The sequence below is a fragment of the Sus scrofa genome, chromosome 7, assembly GCF_054392235.1.
Source record: "Sus scrofa isolate SSC_HxYL_T2T_F1_AM1 chromosome 7, Sscrofa_HxYL_maternal_Yorkshire_Landrace_v2.0, whole genome shotgun sequence".
NCBI lineage: Eukaryota > Metazoa > Chordata > Mammalia > Artiodactyla > Suidae > Sus > Sus scrofa.
Window position 1 is genome coordinate 67,531,714 of NC_139389.1, and position 18,418 is coordinate 67,550,131.

The 18,418-nt window shown below is 47.5% G+C and overlaps 1 protein-coding gene across 15 annotated transcripts in view; it reads right to left on the reverse strand.

Annotated features, from left to right (window-relative positions):
* The window catches only part of ARID3B (AT-rich interaction domain 3B), a 491,508-nt gene that overhangs the window by 33,062 nt on the left and 440,028 nt on the right, over positions 1 to 18,418 (reverse strand). For 8 of the 15 annotated variants that reach the window (XR_014810554.1, XR_014810555.1, XR_014810556.1 and 5 more), the window contains 4 exons: positions 7,957 to 8,140; positions 4,630 to 4,925; positions 4,257 to 4,511; positions 2,674 to 2,772 (listed from right to left, as the gene is read on the reverse strand). Coding sequence is in view for 11 of the 15 variants with exons in the window: in XM_084968791.1 (XP_084824917.1) it covers positions 2,674 to 2,772; positions 4,257 to 4,511; positions 4,630 to 4,925; positions 7,957 to 8,140 (834 nt within the window). In the remaining 4 variants the exon portion in view is untranslated. Of the gene's footprint in view, positions 1 to 2,673; positions 2,776 to 4,256; positions 4,512 to 4,629; positions 4,926 to 7,956; positions 11,039 to 18,418 lie in introns of all 15 variants that reach the window. The other 7 variants (XM_084968792.1, XM_084968790.1, XM_084968797.1 and 4 more) reach the window with 3 other exon arrangements.

Genomic DNA, 18,418 nt, shown 5'->3' on the forward strand with positions numbered 1-18,418 from the left:
TGTGATGCTCTCAACAGACGTAAAAAAAGCCTTCGACAAAATCCAACACCCATTTCTTTTTTCCTTTTTGCTTTTTAGGGCTGCACCCACAGCATATGGAGGTTCCCAGGCTAGGGGTCAAACTGGAGCTACAGCCACTGGCCTACACCACAGCCATAGCAACATGGGATTCAAGCCACACCTGCAACCTACACCAGAGATCATGGCAACACCAGATCCTTAACTCACTGAACGAGGCCAGGGATCAAACATACACCTCATGGTTACTAGTCAGATTCCTTTCTGCTGCACCACAATGGGAACTCCAACACCCATTTCTGATAAAAACCCTTCAGAAAGTGGGCATAGAGGGAACCTACCTCAATATAATAAAGGCCATATATGACAAACCCAGAGCTAACATCATTCTCAATGGTGAAAAGCTGAAAAAATTCCTGCTGAGATCAGGAAAAAGACAAGGATGTCTGCACTCGCTAATGCTATTCAGCATAGTTTTGGAAGTCCTAGCCACAGCAATCAGAGAAGAAAAAGAAATAAAAGGAATCCAAATTGGAAAGGAAGAACTAAAACTATCACTATTTGCAGATGACATGATACTATACCTAGACAATCCTAAAGACGCTATCAGAAAACTGGGAACTCATCAATGAATTTGGCAAAGTCACAGGATACAAAATTAATACACAGAAATCGACTGCATTTCTATATACTAATAATGAAAGATCAGAAAGAGAAATCAGGGAAACAATCTCATTTACCATGGCATCAAAAAGAATAAAATACTTAGGAGTAAACCTACCTAATGAGTCAAAAGACCTGTACTCTGAAAACTATAAGACACTAATGAAAGAAATCAAAGATGACACAAACAGATGGAAAGACATACCATGCTCTTGGGTTGTAAGAGTCAATAAAATCAAAATGACTATACTACCCAAGGCAATCTACAGATTCAATGCAATCCCTATCAAAGTACCAAGGCTATTTTTCACAGAACTAGAACAAAATATTTTAAAGTTTGTTTGGAAGCACAAAAGACCCAGAATAGCCAAAGCTGTCCTGAGAAAGAAAAACGGAGCTGGAGGAATCAGGTTCCCTGACTTCAGACTATACTACAAAGCTACAGTCATCAAAATCATATGGTACTGGCCCAAAGAGTGAAATATAGATCAGTGGAACAGGATAGAAAGCCCAGAATTAAACCCACGCACCTACAGCCAACTAATCTATGACAAAGGAGGCAAGAATATACAATGGAGAAAAGACCTTCCCTTCAACAAGTGGTGCTGGGAAAACTGGACAGCCACATGGAAAAGAATGAAATTATAACACTTCCTAACACCATACACAAAAATAAACCCCAAATGGATTAAAGACCTAAATATAAGACTGGATACTATAAAAGCCTTAGAGGAAAACATAGGTCAAACACGCTCTGACATTGACCACAGCAGTTATTTTCTCAGATCCACCTCCTAGAGTAATGATGATAAAACCAAAAATAAACAAATGGGACCTAACTAAACCTAAAAGTTTCTGCACAGCAAAGGAAATCCTAAACAAAATGAAATGACAATTCACAGAATGGGAGAAAATATTTGCCAATGAAGCAACTGGCAAGGGATTAATCTTCAAAATTTATAAATACCTGCAGGTCAATACCAAAAAAACAAACAACCCCATCAAAAAATGTGCAGAAGATCTAAACAGACAATTCCCCAAAGACATACAGATGGCCAAAAAACACATGAAAAGATGTTCAACACCACTAATTATTAGAGAAATGCAAGTCAAAACTACTATGAGGTATCACCCTACACTGACTAGAATGGCCATCATCAAAAAGTCTATAAATAATAAACGCTGGAGAGGGTGTGGAGAAAAGGGCACCTTAATACACTGTTGGTGGGAAAGTAAATTGGTACAATTGCTGTGGAAAACAGTATGGAGATGCCTCAGAAAACTAAAAATAGAATTACCATTTGATCCATCAATCCCATCCCTGGGCATCTGTCCAGAGAAAACCATGACTCAAAAAGACACATACATGTACTCCAATATTCACTGCAGCACTCTATACAATAGCTAAGACAGGGAAACAACCCAAATGTCCTTTGACAAAGAAGTGGATAAAGAAGATGTGGTACATATATACAATGAAATATTAATTAGCCATTAAAGGGAAAGAAATGATGGCATTTGCAGCAACATGGATGGACCTAGAAATTATCATGCTAAGTGAAGTTAGTCAGATAGAGAAATACACCAACATCATATCGTATCACTTACAAGTGGAATCTAAAAAAAAGGACACAATGAACTTCTTTGCAGAACAGATACTGACTCACAGACTTTGAAAAACTTATGGTTTCCACAGGGTGGGGTGTGGGGGGATGGGTTGGAGGTTTGCAATGGAAATGCTATAAAACTGGGTTGTGATGATTGTTGTATAACTATGTAATAAATTTCACTGAGTTAAAAAAAAAAAAAAAAGGTGTAGGGGAATCTGTCACCCTGTTAGCAATCTTCGGTCTCTCCTCATCCAGAATTGCTTTTTCCTTTGCAACCCTGAGCCTACACAAAAAAGCCACCCTGGGAAGGTGCTCAGACAAGCTGCAGGGAGCTCTACTAGCTGCCATGCCGCTGCCTCCCTCAGAGCACCAAGAGCCTCACCTGCATAGGTGGTGCCATCGATGTCCACAGACATGTTGATGCTCCCAATGCTGCTCGTGGTCAGGTTCAGTGCTGCAGCCGAGGCCTCTGCTCTGTCTTCTGCTGGGAAAAGGGAGACAGTGGGCCTGGTCAAGCCTTCCGGCATTTGCGTCCTCCTCTCTGAGGCTTTCCTGCTCTCCCAGCCTTAGAAATCATCTGTATGACCTCCTGAGTGTAAGGTCTGGCAGGAGAACCAGGCTTGCCATTGCTTGCTTTCTCCACTGAACTACTTCAACTTCCCCAACTCCCTCTGCTTGGAAAAAAAAAGGGATCACATAAGCAAGGAGGCTGACCTTGGCTCAGGGCTGTGCACTGATGCTTTTAACGCAAGTCAGCAAACCGTGAGCTCCACTATCCACCAGGCAGGGGGATCAGAGACCACTAAGGATAGGCCTGTTCTTCTGAGGACTCATCCTGCCTCCTCCTCCCATAACCAGGCTGGGAGGTCCTCAAGGAGTGGGTCAACCTGCCCAGCACCTGGCACTCCATCTCACTCTGCAGCTTGTGGAAGGCTGCAGGCACTGCACACAGGGCCTCTGTCTGGCTCACAAGACTCTACCCTTTCACGAAGCCAAGAATTACTCCAGATGAGGTACCTCGCCTATTAGCCTCCTGCTTGTGGAGGACCAGGAGCACTTGACCCGAGTGGGTAACACGGCAGAACCCTGCTGGCTGGGCTGTTACCTCCAGTTCCTTTTGGCTCCTCGACCAGGGGAATGTGGGACAGGAAGGGTGACTGGGATTAAGCATAGCTCCCTTCACACCTTATTTCTCCCCAACACAATCCTGCTCATGTTTGTTCTGAGATGGACTCAAGGGCAAGGATGGCAAAGAGAATGTGTGTGGGGGAGGGGAGAAAGAGGAACAAGGGAAGTGGAGTGTGTGGTTTGGGGGATGAAAAGGTGGGGCACCTGAAAAATGTGGAGGGGAAGGGAAAAGATGTCAGTTATGCTGCCAAACTTGAATTTCCTCCTTTCCTCTCTCCCAAGGGTCACTGGCAGCCTGGCCCCTCACTGAGTGAACGCACTGTCTTCCTCCCAGATGTGAGGTATCGGCGTGAAGGGCGAGTGTATTTTGTTTTTTCCTCCACACTGGTGGCACAGGGAAGTTTCCAGGATAGGGATCGAATCTAAGCTGCAGCTACAGCCATGCCAGATCCTTAACCTACCGTTCTGGGCTAGAGAGTGAACTTGCACCTCTGTAGAGGCAACGCTGGATCCTTAACCAACGGAGCCACAGAAGGAACTCCAAGGGCAAGCCATTTAACTGAAACTGATCAAAAGGCAGGAGAGACAGGGAAGACATAGCAGTTGTCCCTGAAGGTCTCTGGCTCCTCCTCCTTGAACTGTTCTTCCTTTTTTGCCAGGCATGCCTGAGGCAATTTCAGGTCCCCTGGAAAATGACCTCAGCTTGATGAATTGAGATCTCCACAGCCACCGAAGGGGGCCCAGGGGGCAGAACCTGGAGGGGCCCCACCTCAGTCCCTGAGATAGGAACTGGCTCTTGAATGGAGCACGTGTTTGGCGTGCAGGCCTGGTGCTCACCCCTGCCGTTGATCCTGATCTTCATGGGCAGCTGCCGCGCCATGCTGAAGAAGTTGCGCTGAAAGGCCTGCTGCACCAGGCGCTGCTCCTCCTCCGACAGCCGGGACGCCTTCTTCTCAGGGGGCTCCCCTGACTCCAGTCGCTCCCGCAGCTGCTCGAGTGTGGCTGTTCGGGTACCAGCTTGTTGGCTGGCCAAGGTCACGGGCACAGCCAGGCGATTTGGCACGGGCATGGTTGTCACTGGGACTCCATCACCTGACAAAGGCACCAGAGCTGGATCCAACCCACAATCCACCCTCCCACCCGCATCTTGGACCCGAGCAACCTGGCACCCTTCCTCCCTGTCTCCCCTCCTCCTAAGGGCCCTGCAGACCTTTCCTGAGAGTGGTTGCTGGGGATATCCGAGGGCCGCTGGCATTGGTGCCACTGCTGGAGCCTAGCCCGAGGATGGGGAAGCGGATCTTGGGTGGCGAGAGGAGGGCAGGGGCCCCGGTAACGGCGGCGGCGGTGGCAGCGTGAGAGGCACCAGCGGGGGAGTAGCCAAAGAGGGAGGAGCTGTAGCTGGGCCGCCGGCCCTCCCTCCGGTTGCCATCAATGGCTGCCTGGAGTTCGGCCGGGGAGCTCAAGGCTTTCTTCTCGCACTCGTAGGCATAGAGATACTTCATGTACCTGGAGGTAAGGAAGGAAAGAAGCAAGAATCATCCAAAATGCAGCACCAGGACAGCCCAGTAAGTCGATGGGTCTCTGGAGGCGGCCTCTGTGGAGCAGGCTCTGTCCTGCAGGACAAAGGAGCACAATGTGCGCCCTTGAAGCAAGGGGAGCCTACAGGACAGATGGGCGCTCCACCCAGGCCCTCTAACTCGACCCAGTTCTAGACACAGCTTAAACCAGAGGCACCATTCATTAAGGGAAGTAGCTAATGCTTCAAGTTGGTGTGGTGCCTTTCCAGTGCCCTGGGAGAAATGAAGCCCGTTTTTTGCAATGTCTTTCTGGCTCTTTGATTTCCTAACTGCTGTGAGTCAGGCTGGTTAGACAGGAGCAATTCTTCCCATTTTGTGTGGACCTGGAAATGCTATCCCTCTTTGTGTCAAATGCCCCAAGAAGCAATTCTCTACCCAAGTACCCTGGGAACACTGCTATGCTGGCTATTGCTCTGCCCCCAACTTCTGCTTGAACAGTATCACTAGATAAAACCCTTCTACTTTTCAATAAGGCCTTAATATGCCACCTAACCAATAATCCAAAAATTTATATGGATCCATAAAAGACCCAGAATTTCCAAAGCAATCCTGAGGGGGAAAAAAAACAAAGCAGAAGTATAATACTTCAGGCTGTATTAAAAAGCTACAGTAATCAAGACAGTGTGGTACTGGATACAAAAACAGACATGTGGATCAACGGAACAGAACAGAGTCCAGAAATAAACCCAGACACCTACGGTCAATTAATCTTCGACCAAGGAGGCAAGAATATACAATGGGAAAAAGACAGTCTCTTCAGCAAGTGGTGCTGGCAAAACCCGACAGCTGTATGTAAATCAATAAAACTAGAACACACCCTCATACCACACACAAACTCAAAATAGCTTATAAAACTTAAACATAAACAAGACATCATAAAACTTCTAGAAGAGAACGTAGGCAAAACATTCTCTGGCATCAACCATACAAATGTTTTTTTAGTCAGTCTCCCAAGGCAATAGAAACACAAACAAAAATAAACAAACGGGACCTAATTGAACTTACAAGCTTTTGTACGGCAAAGGAAACCATAAACAAAACAAAAGACAGCCTATAGATCAGGAGAAAATAGTTGCAAACGGATGCAAATGACAAAGGCTTAATCTTCAAAATATACAAACAACTTAAGAACAAATAAACAACCTAACTGAAAAGTGGGCAAAGACCTAAACAGACATCTCTCCAAAGAAGACATTTCCCCAAAGGAGGCACAGGAAAAAATGCTCAAAATCACTAATTATTAGAGAACTGCAAATCAAAACTACAATGAGGTACCACCTCACACCTGTCAGAATGGCCATCATTAACAAGTCAACAAATAACAAATGCTGGAAAGAGTGAAGAGAAAAAGTAACCCTCCTACACCATTGGTGGGAAGGTAAACTGGTACAACCACTATGGAAAACTGTATGGAGATACCTCAGAAAACAAAATATAGAACTACCACATGACCCAGCAATCCCACTCTTGGGCATATAACCAGACAAAACTTTCACTGAAAAAGATATGTGCATCCCTATGTTCAGAGCAGCACTATTCCCAATAGCCAAGATGTGGAAACAACCTAAATGTCCATTGACAGATGAATGGATTAAGAAGACGTGGTGTATCTGCATAATGGAATATTAGCCATAAAAAAGAACAAAATAATGCCATTTGCAGCAACATGGATGGAACTAGAGACTCTCATACTGAGTGAAATAAGTCAGAAAGAGAAAGACTAATACTATCGGATATGACTTATACCTGGAATCTAAAATGTGGTACACGTTGCTGTGGCTGTAGCTATAGCTGTAGCTCTGATTTGACCCTTAGCCACAGGAACTTCCATATGCCACAGGAACGGCCCTAGGGAAGAAAAATGTGGCACAAATGAACCTATCTACAGAACAGAGATTGACTCACAGACATGGAGAACAGACTTGTAGTTGCCAGGGGGAAGGTGAGAGAGTGGGATGGACTGGGAGCTTGGGGTTAGTAGATGCAAACTATTACATTTAGAATAGATAAGCAATGAAGTCCTGCACAGGGAACTACATCCAGTATCTTGTGATAGAACATGATAGAATATGAGAAAAAGAATGTATATATGACTGAGTCACTTTGCTGTACAGTAGAAAGCGACACACTGTAAATCAATGACACTTTTATTAAACAAATTAAAAAAAAAAAGGCCCTAGAAAAAGACAAAAACAAAAAACCAAAAAACCCCCCAAAACAAAACAAAACAAAAAAGACAAAAAAAAAAAAATTGTTGAAGGGGAAAAAAAAGTGCCACTTAACCGACATACAGCTGTTCTCTCCCTGTTCTTCAGAGAGCAACGTCTAGTGTTCCCAAAGAACAGACTCTCTTCTGGCCCTCATTCCCCAATGCTACTCATGCTCGCAGTACTTCTTTCATCCTTGTAATTTACTCAAATGGGTAAAAAAAAAAAAAAAAAAAATAGGTCACCAATCCTGGTGGGGCCAGCCTACCTGCCTTCCTCTGCATCTGGGGTTGCTGGGGCAAGCTGATTGCCAGGTTTGAAGGGCCAGGCTTGGGGAGGGGGCTGCTATGTGGGAGATGGTGTCCTGGAAAGAGTGGATTTCAGAGACAGGAGCCCAGGTGGAAATCTCGGTCTGACCACTTACTAGCTGGTATGGCCTTGACCAAACGATTTAATATCTGAGACTTCCTTCTTGTTTTTGGAAAACAGGGACAGTATCTACTTGATGGGGGTGCTGGTGAGGTTTGAATAAAACAGAATGGTGAAGCAGCAGCATACAGGAGATGCCTGGGAAAGGGCACTCTCAGAATACTTTAGGTTAGTGAGGGATTTATCTTAGAAACTCTTGGCTCTTTTGGGAATTCCACCCCTCTTGCTCACTGTACAGTGGAATTTCCTTCCTTCCTCTCCTCTAGGTTAAAGCATCCCTTTTCTCCAGCCTCAGCTTCCTTCCCCAGGGCCCTGGCCACTCACTGGGTCCTTAGGGTGAAGGCCGCGCTGGTGATGGATGTGGGCAGGTTCAGGCCCTTGGTGATCTCCCTCCAGATCTTCTTGTTGATGATCTCCACCAGCCCCCCCTTCTCTGTGACCAGCTTATACAGCATGTACAGGTCCAAGATCTGCTTGGCCATGATGGGGATTCGGTTGATGGGAGTCCCTGTGATTGCGCAAAGAGAGAAACAGAGGGTTGTGCCATCATTAAGCAGAGAAAGAAAATACCTGTGGGTGCCCACCTTTTGCTGAGTTGGAACTTCTATTCATGGTTCTGTTTAAAAGTATAATTTGACTCAAACTCCCAAAGCCTGGACACCATCAGACTAGCTGCCAGTTCTGGAGATGAACAGAAAAACAGGTCTAATTCACAGGCTGTGTGGCCCCGGGTAAAACACATAGCCTCTCTGGGTCTGAGTCCCATCTGCAAATTGAAGGGCTGGAGTAGATGACTTGAAAGATTCCACGCCCCCCGCCCCCTTTTTTTGCTAGGACTATGATTCCAAATTCTTTCCTAATGATTTGGCAACTCCCAGTCCTCCGCAGCCTTCAGAAGCCATTCAGCTGCCTCCTGGGGGAAGTCTTTCCCTGACTCCCTAGACAGGTTAAGTCCTGCCCCACTGGCCACGGAGATAGCTCCCCGGGCTTCTCTTTTGCAGCTCTCAGTACAGTGTTTTTATTTGCATACTGCCTGTTTTCTCATTTCTTCTCCTGCTGCAGGATGGAGAAGTGGTTTTCTCTCTCCTGTGTCCCCGCTATGGCAAAGGAGCTGCTGGACACATGGGTCTCCAGGGGGATAAAAAGCCATTCAACAATTCTCTCTCCACTAATCGCTCCCACCCCCCACCCCGGCCTCTGAAAGAGGGAGGGTCAGAGCCGCTTCCGCCCACTGGCCCCGAAGGGAAGTGAGAGGAGTCAGGGACTTGATTAGGAAACCTGGCACCGAGCAGGAAGGCCCACTAATGAGCACCAGGGGACGGCAGGGAGGGCGGAGCTGGGCTTCTTTCACAGGCAGCCGGGATGCTCGTCAGGAGGAGTGATGGATGACTGTCATTTGGCAGCCTCGGGATTAATGATCTGGAGGTCAGAGGGGAGAATTCCAGCGGGAAGGGTCACCGTCCGGGGCAGGGTATGAGACTTGTTGCCTTTTGATGGCAAGTCCTTTTACTGTACACAGGCTGCTCCTCCTCTGCCTTGCCGCCCTCGTCCCCCCTCAAGTCTTGCTGAGGTCTCACTGACTGCCTGGTGGACTTTTGGCCAGTCTGATTACAGAAGGGCTGTTTGTTTGACTCTTTCTGCTTCTTCCCCCTCAAGGAATGGCATTTTCTTCTCAGCCCTGGAACACAGGCCTCACCAACTCTTTTACAGGATAATTCGAGCCAGAGGGGAGTGAAGGGTCCCACGTTTACAAGGAGGATGCAGCATGAGCATGAACACGTGGCAGTGCTATGGCAGGACGGGGCCTCTTTTCTCAGTGTATGGAGGGAACCAGAGGTCTTGGAGACCTTTGCCTCGACTGGCTGGTCTTTGGAGGGTCAAGGACAAAGGGGCCATAGAGTTAGAGTCAAAGATTCAGAGGTAAAGTATCAGAGGACTGCTCCAGAGACACAATAGCTAGTATGATGGTTAACTTTTTCTCCCTCTGCTGTTTTGGGCAGTAGACCTCATTCCTGTCCTAAGAACAAGAGTCTTGTGCAGCAGAACTGGTCTCCTGGCAGGACAGGGCTAAGGCTACTCTCCCTCCTTTGGAGGCCGGCCTGGCCGTGCACACTCATGGCCTTGGCGAGTTCACACCCTCATGGCATCGCCTGGAGAGGCTGGTACGACCACTCCCAAGGCCCCCTCACACAGGACCCTGAAGCCCTCATTTCCAGAAGCTTTGAGGATATCTTTACACTTGCAGGTCAGACATTCACGCTGAGCTCACCATCCCCTAGGCTACCTCCTTTTCCCCACTGCTTCCTCTTTTTCCAACAACACCATTCTTTGAGGTCTTGGGTAGGAACGTCAGTGGCAGCACTGGCTCCTCTTCTCTTCTCTCTTACCCACCAATTGGATGTTGGGAGGCTCACTGATTCCCCCACTGAGGTATCTCTTAAAGCTATCCTCTCAGCCTGCAGACATCACCCTGGGCCAGGCTGACCATAGTAGCCTCAAATCGATCTGCCCTGCCTGAATGCTGCTGCCAGTCAATTGATGAAAACACCACTATGACCACATTACTTGCTTCCTTGATTAAAAACCTACAAATACTCTCATCTCTGGCCCATCCCACCTTACATGTTCAACCCCACGACTGGGTTCCCACCACTCCTTGGAAGATTAGGTGCGACGTATGTTGAACACATCCCAACAACTCACTCTCACTTTACTCAGCTGGGTCTTCTCACCCTCACCCATAAATCAAGCTCCTTCTGTACTTTTTGCTTTGTGCTCTCCCTCCTCATCAAGCCCAAGCTGACCTGCCTGTGCTCAAATCCTTAACGTTCTCTCCCTCCAGGAAGAACTTTCTAGCGACCCCAGTTCATGTGGACTTCTTGTCTCTCGAAATTTCTATTACAACCCCTTCAAGTTTAGCAAATAATCACACTCTAATTATTCCATGTTATGTTTGTCTGGTGTCACAGGAGGACTGGAAGCCCTATGAAGGCAGGGCCTGTTTTTCCTTTACCCTGTCTTGAATGTTATACAATGTTCAATAAGTTAAACTACCATGTCAATTAAACAAACCAACCAACCAACAAACCTGCTTCTCAGAGTCAAAGCAACCAGCTCTGTGGAAACTAAATGGGAATATTAAACACATTTCCTTCATGCGTGTGGGATGCCCACCAGGGTGTCAACTACCTTTAAGAATCTAATGCTGGAGTTCCTGTCATGGTTCAGTGATTAACGAATCCGACTAGGAACGATGAGGTTGCGGGTTCGATCCCTGGCCTTGCTCAGTGGGTTAAGGATCTGGCGTTGCTGTGAGCTGTGGTGTAGGCTGCAGACGCGGCTCGGATCCTGTGTTGCTGTGGTTCTGGTGTAGGCCGGTGGCTACAGCTCTGACTGGACCCCTAGCCTGGGAACCTCCATATGCCGCAGGAGCAGCCCAAGAAATGGCAAAAAAAAAAAAAAAAAAAAAGAAAAAGAGAAAGAATCTAATGCTGAGAGCCCTGAACAGAAGTCACCTCTCAGGTCCTGGCACATTCATTATGGTCACAACCCTCATTAAACAGACTGGGGAACCGAGACCCAGAGTGGTTAAGCCTTTCAAGTCTGAGTTCTACAGTAAGAGGACCACCAGCAAGCAGAGGAATGGATGGAGGGCTGGGGACTGTGAGAAGCTACAGAAACCATGATCTCATTCAGTGGGGCCAAAGAGAAGGGGAGACAGTCATTAGAGAGGGGAAGGTAGCTGGGTCTGTGACATACAAAGAACAGGCGTGGCTGAGTGAGAGCCAAGAGGTCTTGCCCAGCTGGGGGAGTGCTGTCCTTCAGAAGTGAAACCTTGGAGAGCCAGTGAGCACATAGTTTTGGAACTCTGTTTGTGAAAGCTTTCAGAATTTGCACTATTTTCATTTGACTCTCTCCAAAGGAGGGTAAATCTTCAAACGTAAAGGGTGTATTTTACTTTTAGAAACTGTCATTCGTGGAAGCAAGCCAGGAAAATAGGATGAAGTGACTAGGCTGTTTATACTGATTTTGTGTGACGATAAGGTGTGGCCATAAACCTTGACAGATTTTCTAGTGTGGCTCAAACCACCTCTGAAAGCAACTTCTCAGAAAGGAATTACAAATTCACTTTGAATAGTTACTAGACTAAATGTCAAGTCATTTGAGATGGTTTCTTTTAAAGACAACAATGTCATTATATACAGAAATTTCATCAAAATTTAGCCTTTTTAGAGTCACACAGAGAGTGACTGCATTAGGCTGGGGGGACTGCTCAGAGCAGGGGAAACAGGTAGCTCTAGGACCTGAGAACACCAGGGAGGAACAAAGTTGCATTTCAAGTCCCAAAAGTGAGCTCTTCCCAGCACCTCTGAGAGAAACCACAGGCAGGACCGGTCTGTGGCCCAGGCCCACTTTGGGCATGCAAGGGTCATGATTTCCCTCGCTTGGGTCACTGCGGTGTGGCCAGGCACCCTGGTTCTGGGGATCAGCGGGAACAGGCACTTTCTTCCTCATGGTTGGCCCTCCATCACATTGTTAAAAGTAGCTCCCAGTGTAGGGGGGCTGCTCAGTATCGTGAGAAACAAAGCCGAGGCTATTCTGAGCGCCAGCTCTAGATGACAGTATGGTTTTCTCACACTACAAAGCCAATCCAGACATAAAACGTGCCCTGACTTTGATTCTTTCATCAACTAAGAGACAGGCAGGATCCTCAGGCTGGTCTGTCTCTGAAGTCTGCTCTGTGCATAGTGGGCCTGTAGCCATCTCCCTTGTCCCAAGGAGATTCAACTATGAAAAGGAGGGAGAAAGACCTGTTAGCTGAGTTTCCCTGCCTGAACAGGAAAGGGAACCAAGGGGGTGAGGATGGGGCCTGGGAACACTTCCAGGCCTCAGTTTACCTGTCTGTCTGAAACAAGCAACTTGGACTAGATGACTTCCAGTTCTAAAGTCCTATGAGTCTATGAATAAAAACTTAAAACAAAAATTGATAGTCATGATTATTACCAAAGGGAGGTGACTTGGTTTTAGGAGTTTGCCTGAATTAAGGAATAATGTTGCCAAGTGACCTTCAGATGGATGGTTTAGGTTTGGGATCTTCTCTTATGAAGAGCTCCTGTGTGGCTTAAGACCAGGTCTGTGAAGTTCAAGTCCATAAGCAGTAACTCCTTCCTTAGCCTTGTGGGGAAGGGGAGGAATCTCTGGCCTGGTTACATCTTCCTCTAAAGAGGCTCTTCACCTGAGAGGGGATGGGCTTTAGTCCACAGTAAGTGCAAAAGCAACCTGTAGAGAACCAGGAAGGAGGTCAGCGGCCACTGCAGAAAAGTTCTTTGTGGGTCACCAGGGTTGGCCCGGCAGGAGGTGGAATCTCCGCCCCCATCACGCTGCCCAGAGGGGGCGGGAGCACCTGATAGGGAAGCCTGTGGACTGTCAGTCACTGCTATCAAAGCAGAAGCTAAGATTGAGGGTAATTAATCATGCTCCCTCTGACAGGAATCCAGAGCCTTATCGGTACCCCAAGAAATGCCGCTGGTCTCCAGTTCCCTCCTCAATAAAGGAGACTGACAGTTCCAACAAAGAGGCCCCTTATCAGATTTCAGCCAGGGAGCCTGAGGCAGCCCGAGGGACAAGGCGGAAAAGGCTTTTATGAGGGCCCCCAGACCCACTGAAGCTGTGGGGGCTCCCAGAGCTTTAACCCTTGGTGGTGGGAATGCCGCTGGGCACTGGTACAAGCAGGCCAAACCTGTGATTGGGGAGCTTTCAGCGAAGATGGAGCCAAACAAAAGCTGCTCCCTGGCACTTGGCTCTCCTTCCCAGCACGCAGACTGCAGAGACAGAGCAGGGTGGGGTGAGGGCAGAGCAAGGAGAGGGCCTCCTCTGGCACTAGAGACAAAAGATGGGAGATGGCATGAGTGGCCAGTTCTCCCCAACCCAGAAATGGGTACCTTGCAGTGAAGATCAGAAGCAATTAGGGGGCAGGGACCCCAAACAGAGTTGCACGGCTCCCTTCCTGCCCACTGGTCAGGGGGAGGGGCTAGGACCCAGGGCGTGGCCCCGCTAGGGACCCTCACTACTTTTTCCTGGCTTTGAACAAGATCATTCATCATTTCCATAGCCTGTCAAGAGAGCCAGGCAGCTGACCGGGGAGCCTAGAAGAGTTAAGTCCCACGTTAAGCAGGGAATGTGCATAGGCAGACAGGCAGGCAGGCCTGCTCATACCTCTGCATATTTACTTTGGCCCTGCTCTAGTCCTGCTCCCTAGGGGAGAAAGCAGAGGGATGACTAGTGATTTTTCCCCAAGTTGCTCATGGATAAAATACCTTTCACTGGGAAACTGGGCAGCAGGGCCTGGTGGTGTGCCATGCAGTGTGTAGCTGACTGTTCCACAAGACAGCGCAGAGGCAAGGATGTTCGAATATCCTAATACTGGACTGGACCAGCACATACTTTCAGCGCTCCACCTCCCATTTCCCACTGAGGAGGGGTTAACTGACAGAGTCTGGTGCACTAATCTTACATATACAGCCCACTACAGGTTTTCACTGTTGAGTACATCCTGTAACCGTTCCTCAGGTCAAAATACAGAACATTTCCTGCACCCCAGAACACGCTCCCATTATTCTTCTCAATCAATATCTACCCCTCACCCGACTCCTCACAGGAGGTAACCATTTTCCTGACATGTATCACCAGAGGTGATTTTTTTGAACTTGACATAAATGGAAGCATGTAGTACACACTGTTCTGTATCTGGCTTCTTTTGTTCAACATGAGACCTGTGACAGTCCTCCCAGTTGTACACAGCAGTAATTCATTCTTTGTTATTGCTGTGTGATATTCCACTACGGGACCATATATCACTTAGCTATCCATCTTACTACTGACAGATACTTGAGTTCTTTCCAGTTTTTGGCTATGCTGCTAGGAATACTCTCAAATGTGTCTTTCAGTGAACATAAGCTCTCATTTCTGTTGAGGATACACCTAAAAGTGGAACTGCTGGGTAATGGGGTTTGCATACTGTGGCTTTAGTGAACACTACCAGATTTCCGTGGTTATGCCCATTTACATTCCCACCAGCAATGCATGGGAGTTCTAGAGGCACCATAACCTAAAAGGCTAATTTTAACTTTTATTTTGCATTTTAGAGCCGTACCTGTGGCATATGGAGGTTCCCAGGCTAGGGGTCCAATCAGAGCTACAGGTGCCGGCCTATGCCATAGCCACAACAACCTGGGATCCAAGCCACGTCTGTGACCTATACCACAGTTCACGGCAACACGGGATCCTTAACCCACTAACAAGGCCAAGGATTGAACCCACATCCTCATGGATACTAGTTGGGTTCGTTTCTGCTGAGCCACGGCGGGAACTCCCTTGAGAAGCTAATTTTACACCTACTGCCCTTCTTGATACTCTAGCTCGGGCTAACTGCTCTTGGTGAAGCTCAACAGTATGTGCAGTGCTGTTTTCTACTATGGCAAATAATAAAATTACAGTTATGGTTACACTGTCTCCTGCCTTAAAAAAATAAGTTCAGAGAAGGTGGCCAAGGAGTTAGAAGGAGGTGGGCTGTCAGGTCTTCTCTGCTTCACCTGCTGCTGATCAACAGCCCTGGCCAGTGTCTCCAGGAGAGGGGGTGGAAGGCTGGCCTGGGAGAGGTGCAACAACTCATGGGCATTCTGGCCTGGGTAGTGCATGGCCGTTTGAGCTTCCATTGTCAATCCCTGCCTCTAGCCTCTTAAGACACAGTGTAAGTGGGCCAAATGCTTACCTTCAAACTTTCCCTACACCAATCCTTGGATGATTTACCGAATACTGGCTCACCTTGGAACAAAGCAAGCAAAACTACCAACCCAATTTTACCAAGTGCTGTAAGTACCAATAAAGGATTTTGAAGGGGAAGAAGCTGAATTTAAACACCAAAAAGGGCTACTGAAGTTAACCATGTCTTTCAAAAACCAGGATCTCTTCCCATTATCATGGATAACCAGGTAGGTATAGGGTATTTAAATGACACACACATAAAAGGGTGTGTGTTGGGGGGGAACCCTAGTATTTGAACAGTGGTTGGATCACCTGGGGAGAGAAAAAGATCTGGCCTAAAATAAAGGGTTACCCTGAGACAAAGATTTGCATTTTGGACTTTCATTTGGGGATAAAGTTAGAAAATAAAGTCCCAAAGCCCATTTTATCTGACAAAGACAAACATATTTTAGTCTATCAGGAAGAGTGTCCATGGCACAGACCATTTACTACCAGATACAAAGAATATACGAGAAACTCCCTCCACCAAAAGGCAAAGCAATATATGTCACGAACATTTCCTTGCCTGAGATGGATAGATAAGCACACAACAGGAGGAAAAACACTCAAATTGCACTTTGAGGCAGACCAAACCCTTTTCCCACAGTAAATTCTTTGTATACACACATCAAAAACAGATCCAACAATCCATTTGGGAAAACCAAGGTCAATTTGCAGCCTTGAACAGAGCTGGTGGGGGAGGGAGGGCACTTCTGTGGTGAGGTATGATAAAACTTGTCTTCCACATGACCAAGCAGGTCCTTAGGCTGGTGTGCCAAGCTGGAACAGAGGCTAGAGGGGAGATCCTTGCTTGCAGGCATTTGGGGTGCATGCAAGATGCTACTGTTAGGGCTTCTGTCTCCTGGGCCCCACCCCCACCCCATCCTACCCTGACAGATGGCAGCCTCTGTGCCCCTGTGAGCTGTCACATCTGCCCCCGCCCCATGAGATAGGCCTTACGCCGAGATGAAGACTCTTCTTAAATGAAGAGTTCTACCCTGTGTTAATCAGCTAGATGCTGTCAGATCCTACTGAACACTGACCTGTGGAGGTGGGCTACACTCTCTGTGGGGCTCAGAAGGCTGAAGGAGAGATGAGGCTTGCCTAGTGTTCCAAGGGGAAGTGATGGAACTGCTGGTGCTAGGAACAAGTTTCTCAAGGGCAGTGCAGGAGAGGGAAAAAGTCATAGCCTGGTGGTTAGGAGGCCAAGTGCTAAATCGGCTCTGTGGCCTCAGGTGAGTCAGTTACCCTGAGGGCTGATTCTTCAGGGCTAACACGATAACCTTTGTTCTCTCTACTCCACAGGGCTGGAGCTGTGGGGAGCAACAGATCAGATAATGGGTTGAAAGAGTTCTGTAAAGTGCATGGGATAAAGATAATAAAATTAACAGCAAAATAATCTTCCTCTTCTTTGATGAAACCATACTTCTGTTACACCGCCTGGGGAACAAGAAAAGCGGCTCCTCTTCCTCACTGATGAAGGAAGAATGGAACTATTTAAAAGCCTTTGCTGATGAGACTTCCAAATTAGTAACCCCGCCAAGTCACCCTAGAAAACTAACCAGGAAATGACAGCTCAGAAACCACTCACAGTGAGCATTTTATTTACAACTGTTTGGCTTTTTCAGAGGCAAAGAAATGTGTGTGTGTTTGACACACACACACACACACACACACATGCATGTGGCAAAGGTGAGCAAAAGAGGGCACTGGAGTGCTGAAATCTAACCCATCTTTCTTGAGGAACATTTGAGGGTGGAAAAAAAAAAATCAAAGGCAACTTGTTTAATTCAATTTGGCTTCAGTAAGTAAATGAAGAAACATTATTCAGCAAGGGAAGGAGTGAAGTGTTTGGTTTTGGGGGTCCTTGGTGTAGTTTTTATTTTTTCTATTTTGCGAGAAAACTGCTCAAGGGGCTTATCTTCTGTTTTGCTCATCGAGGGTGGCTCGTTATCTGTTGTAGTGCAACAGACACAATCATGACACAATCATGGACACATAATAAAAAACAGAACTGGGAAGAAACTTCCAGGATCGACTCTAACTGAATGCTCTTGTTTTATAGATAAGGAAACTTGGGGCCCCGGAAGAGGAAGGATTTGCTCAGGGTCCCAGAGAAGGGTGGGATGTTAGTCCTGGCCTCACACTCCTCAGCCCAGAGCCCTTTGCCTCTCCACCTGCCTCCTGACAAGGCTGTAATGGCCATTCCCTAGGCAGGCAGGCAGGACACAGGGAGCTCAACTGGGGGCTGCCTCAGCCTCTTCTCAGGCGCCTTCTGGGGCAGGCTGTTCTGCTGATGGGGGAGGGGTAACGAGGGTGCCTAGAAACCAAGGTGGCGAAAGCTGAAAGGCCCATCTGCTGCAGTCAATTCACCCAAACATGTTAACAAGCCAGAAAGACCAGCACAAAGCAGCAGTTATGGCCTGGCTCCCCTCCCACTGGACAGCAGTTTTATCACCTGCAGCTGCAGTCATTTGGGGCCGCCTGCTGCACGCTGCCTCCCTAGGTGCCCGGTCCACTCCCTTCGAGGTGCAGCCTGCTGTGTCAAAGCTGCCTAGCCTACTCCACGCCCAGGCAGGTGTCACCGGGCCTTTCAAACACAGGCCATTTTCAGTGGTTCCTTTGAAATCTACTGCTTATCCTTCATATCAGCTCTGCAGTAGGAGCTGCTGATCCACTGCTAAGGTCTATGAGGCCTTTCTTTGGACTCAGCCAGCTAACAAGATCAGGCTTCTGAGTGCCCCCAGACACTCTAATTTGGGATGTCACAAATTTCTAGGGGCCCTAGGCCTCACCATTCTGTGAAGAGTAAAGACAGCAAGCTTCACATGATTAAAAGTGCAAATAGCTCCCAGCCCTGCTGAACTGCCCACTCTAATTTAGACTATCAGACACCAGTTTTCCAGGAAGATCACTGTGAATTTAAACAACCTCCATAGTCTCCCTGCTTCTTCAGCTTGCATTGCCCCCAGCTTTCAGCAAG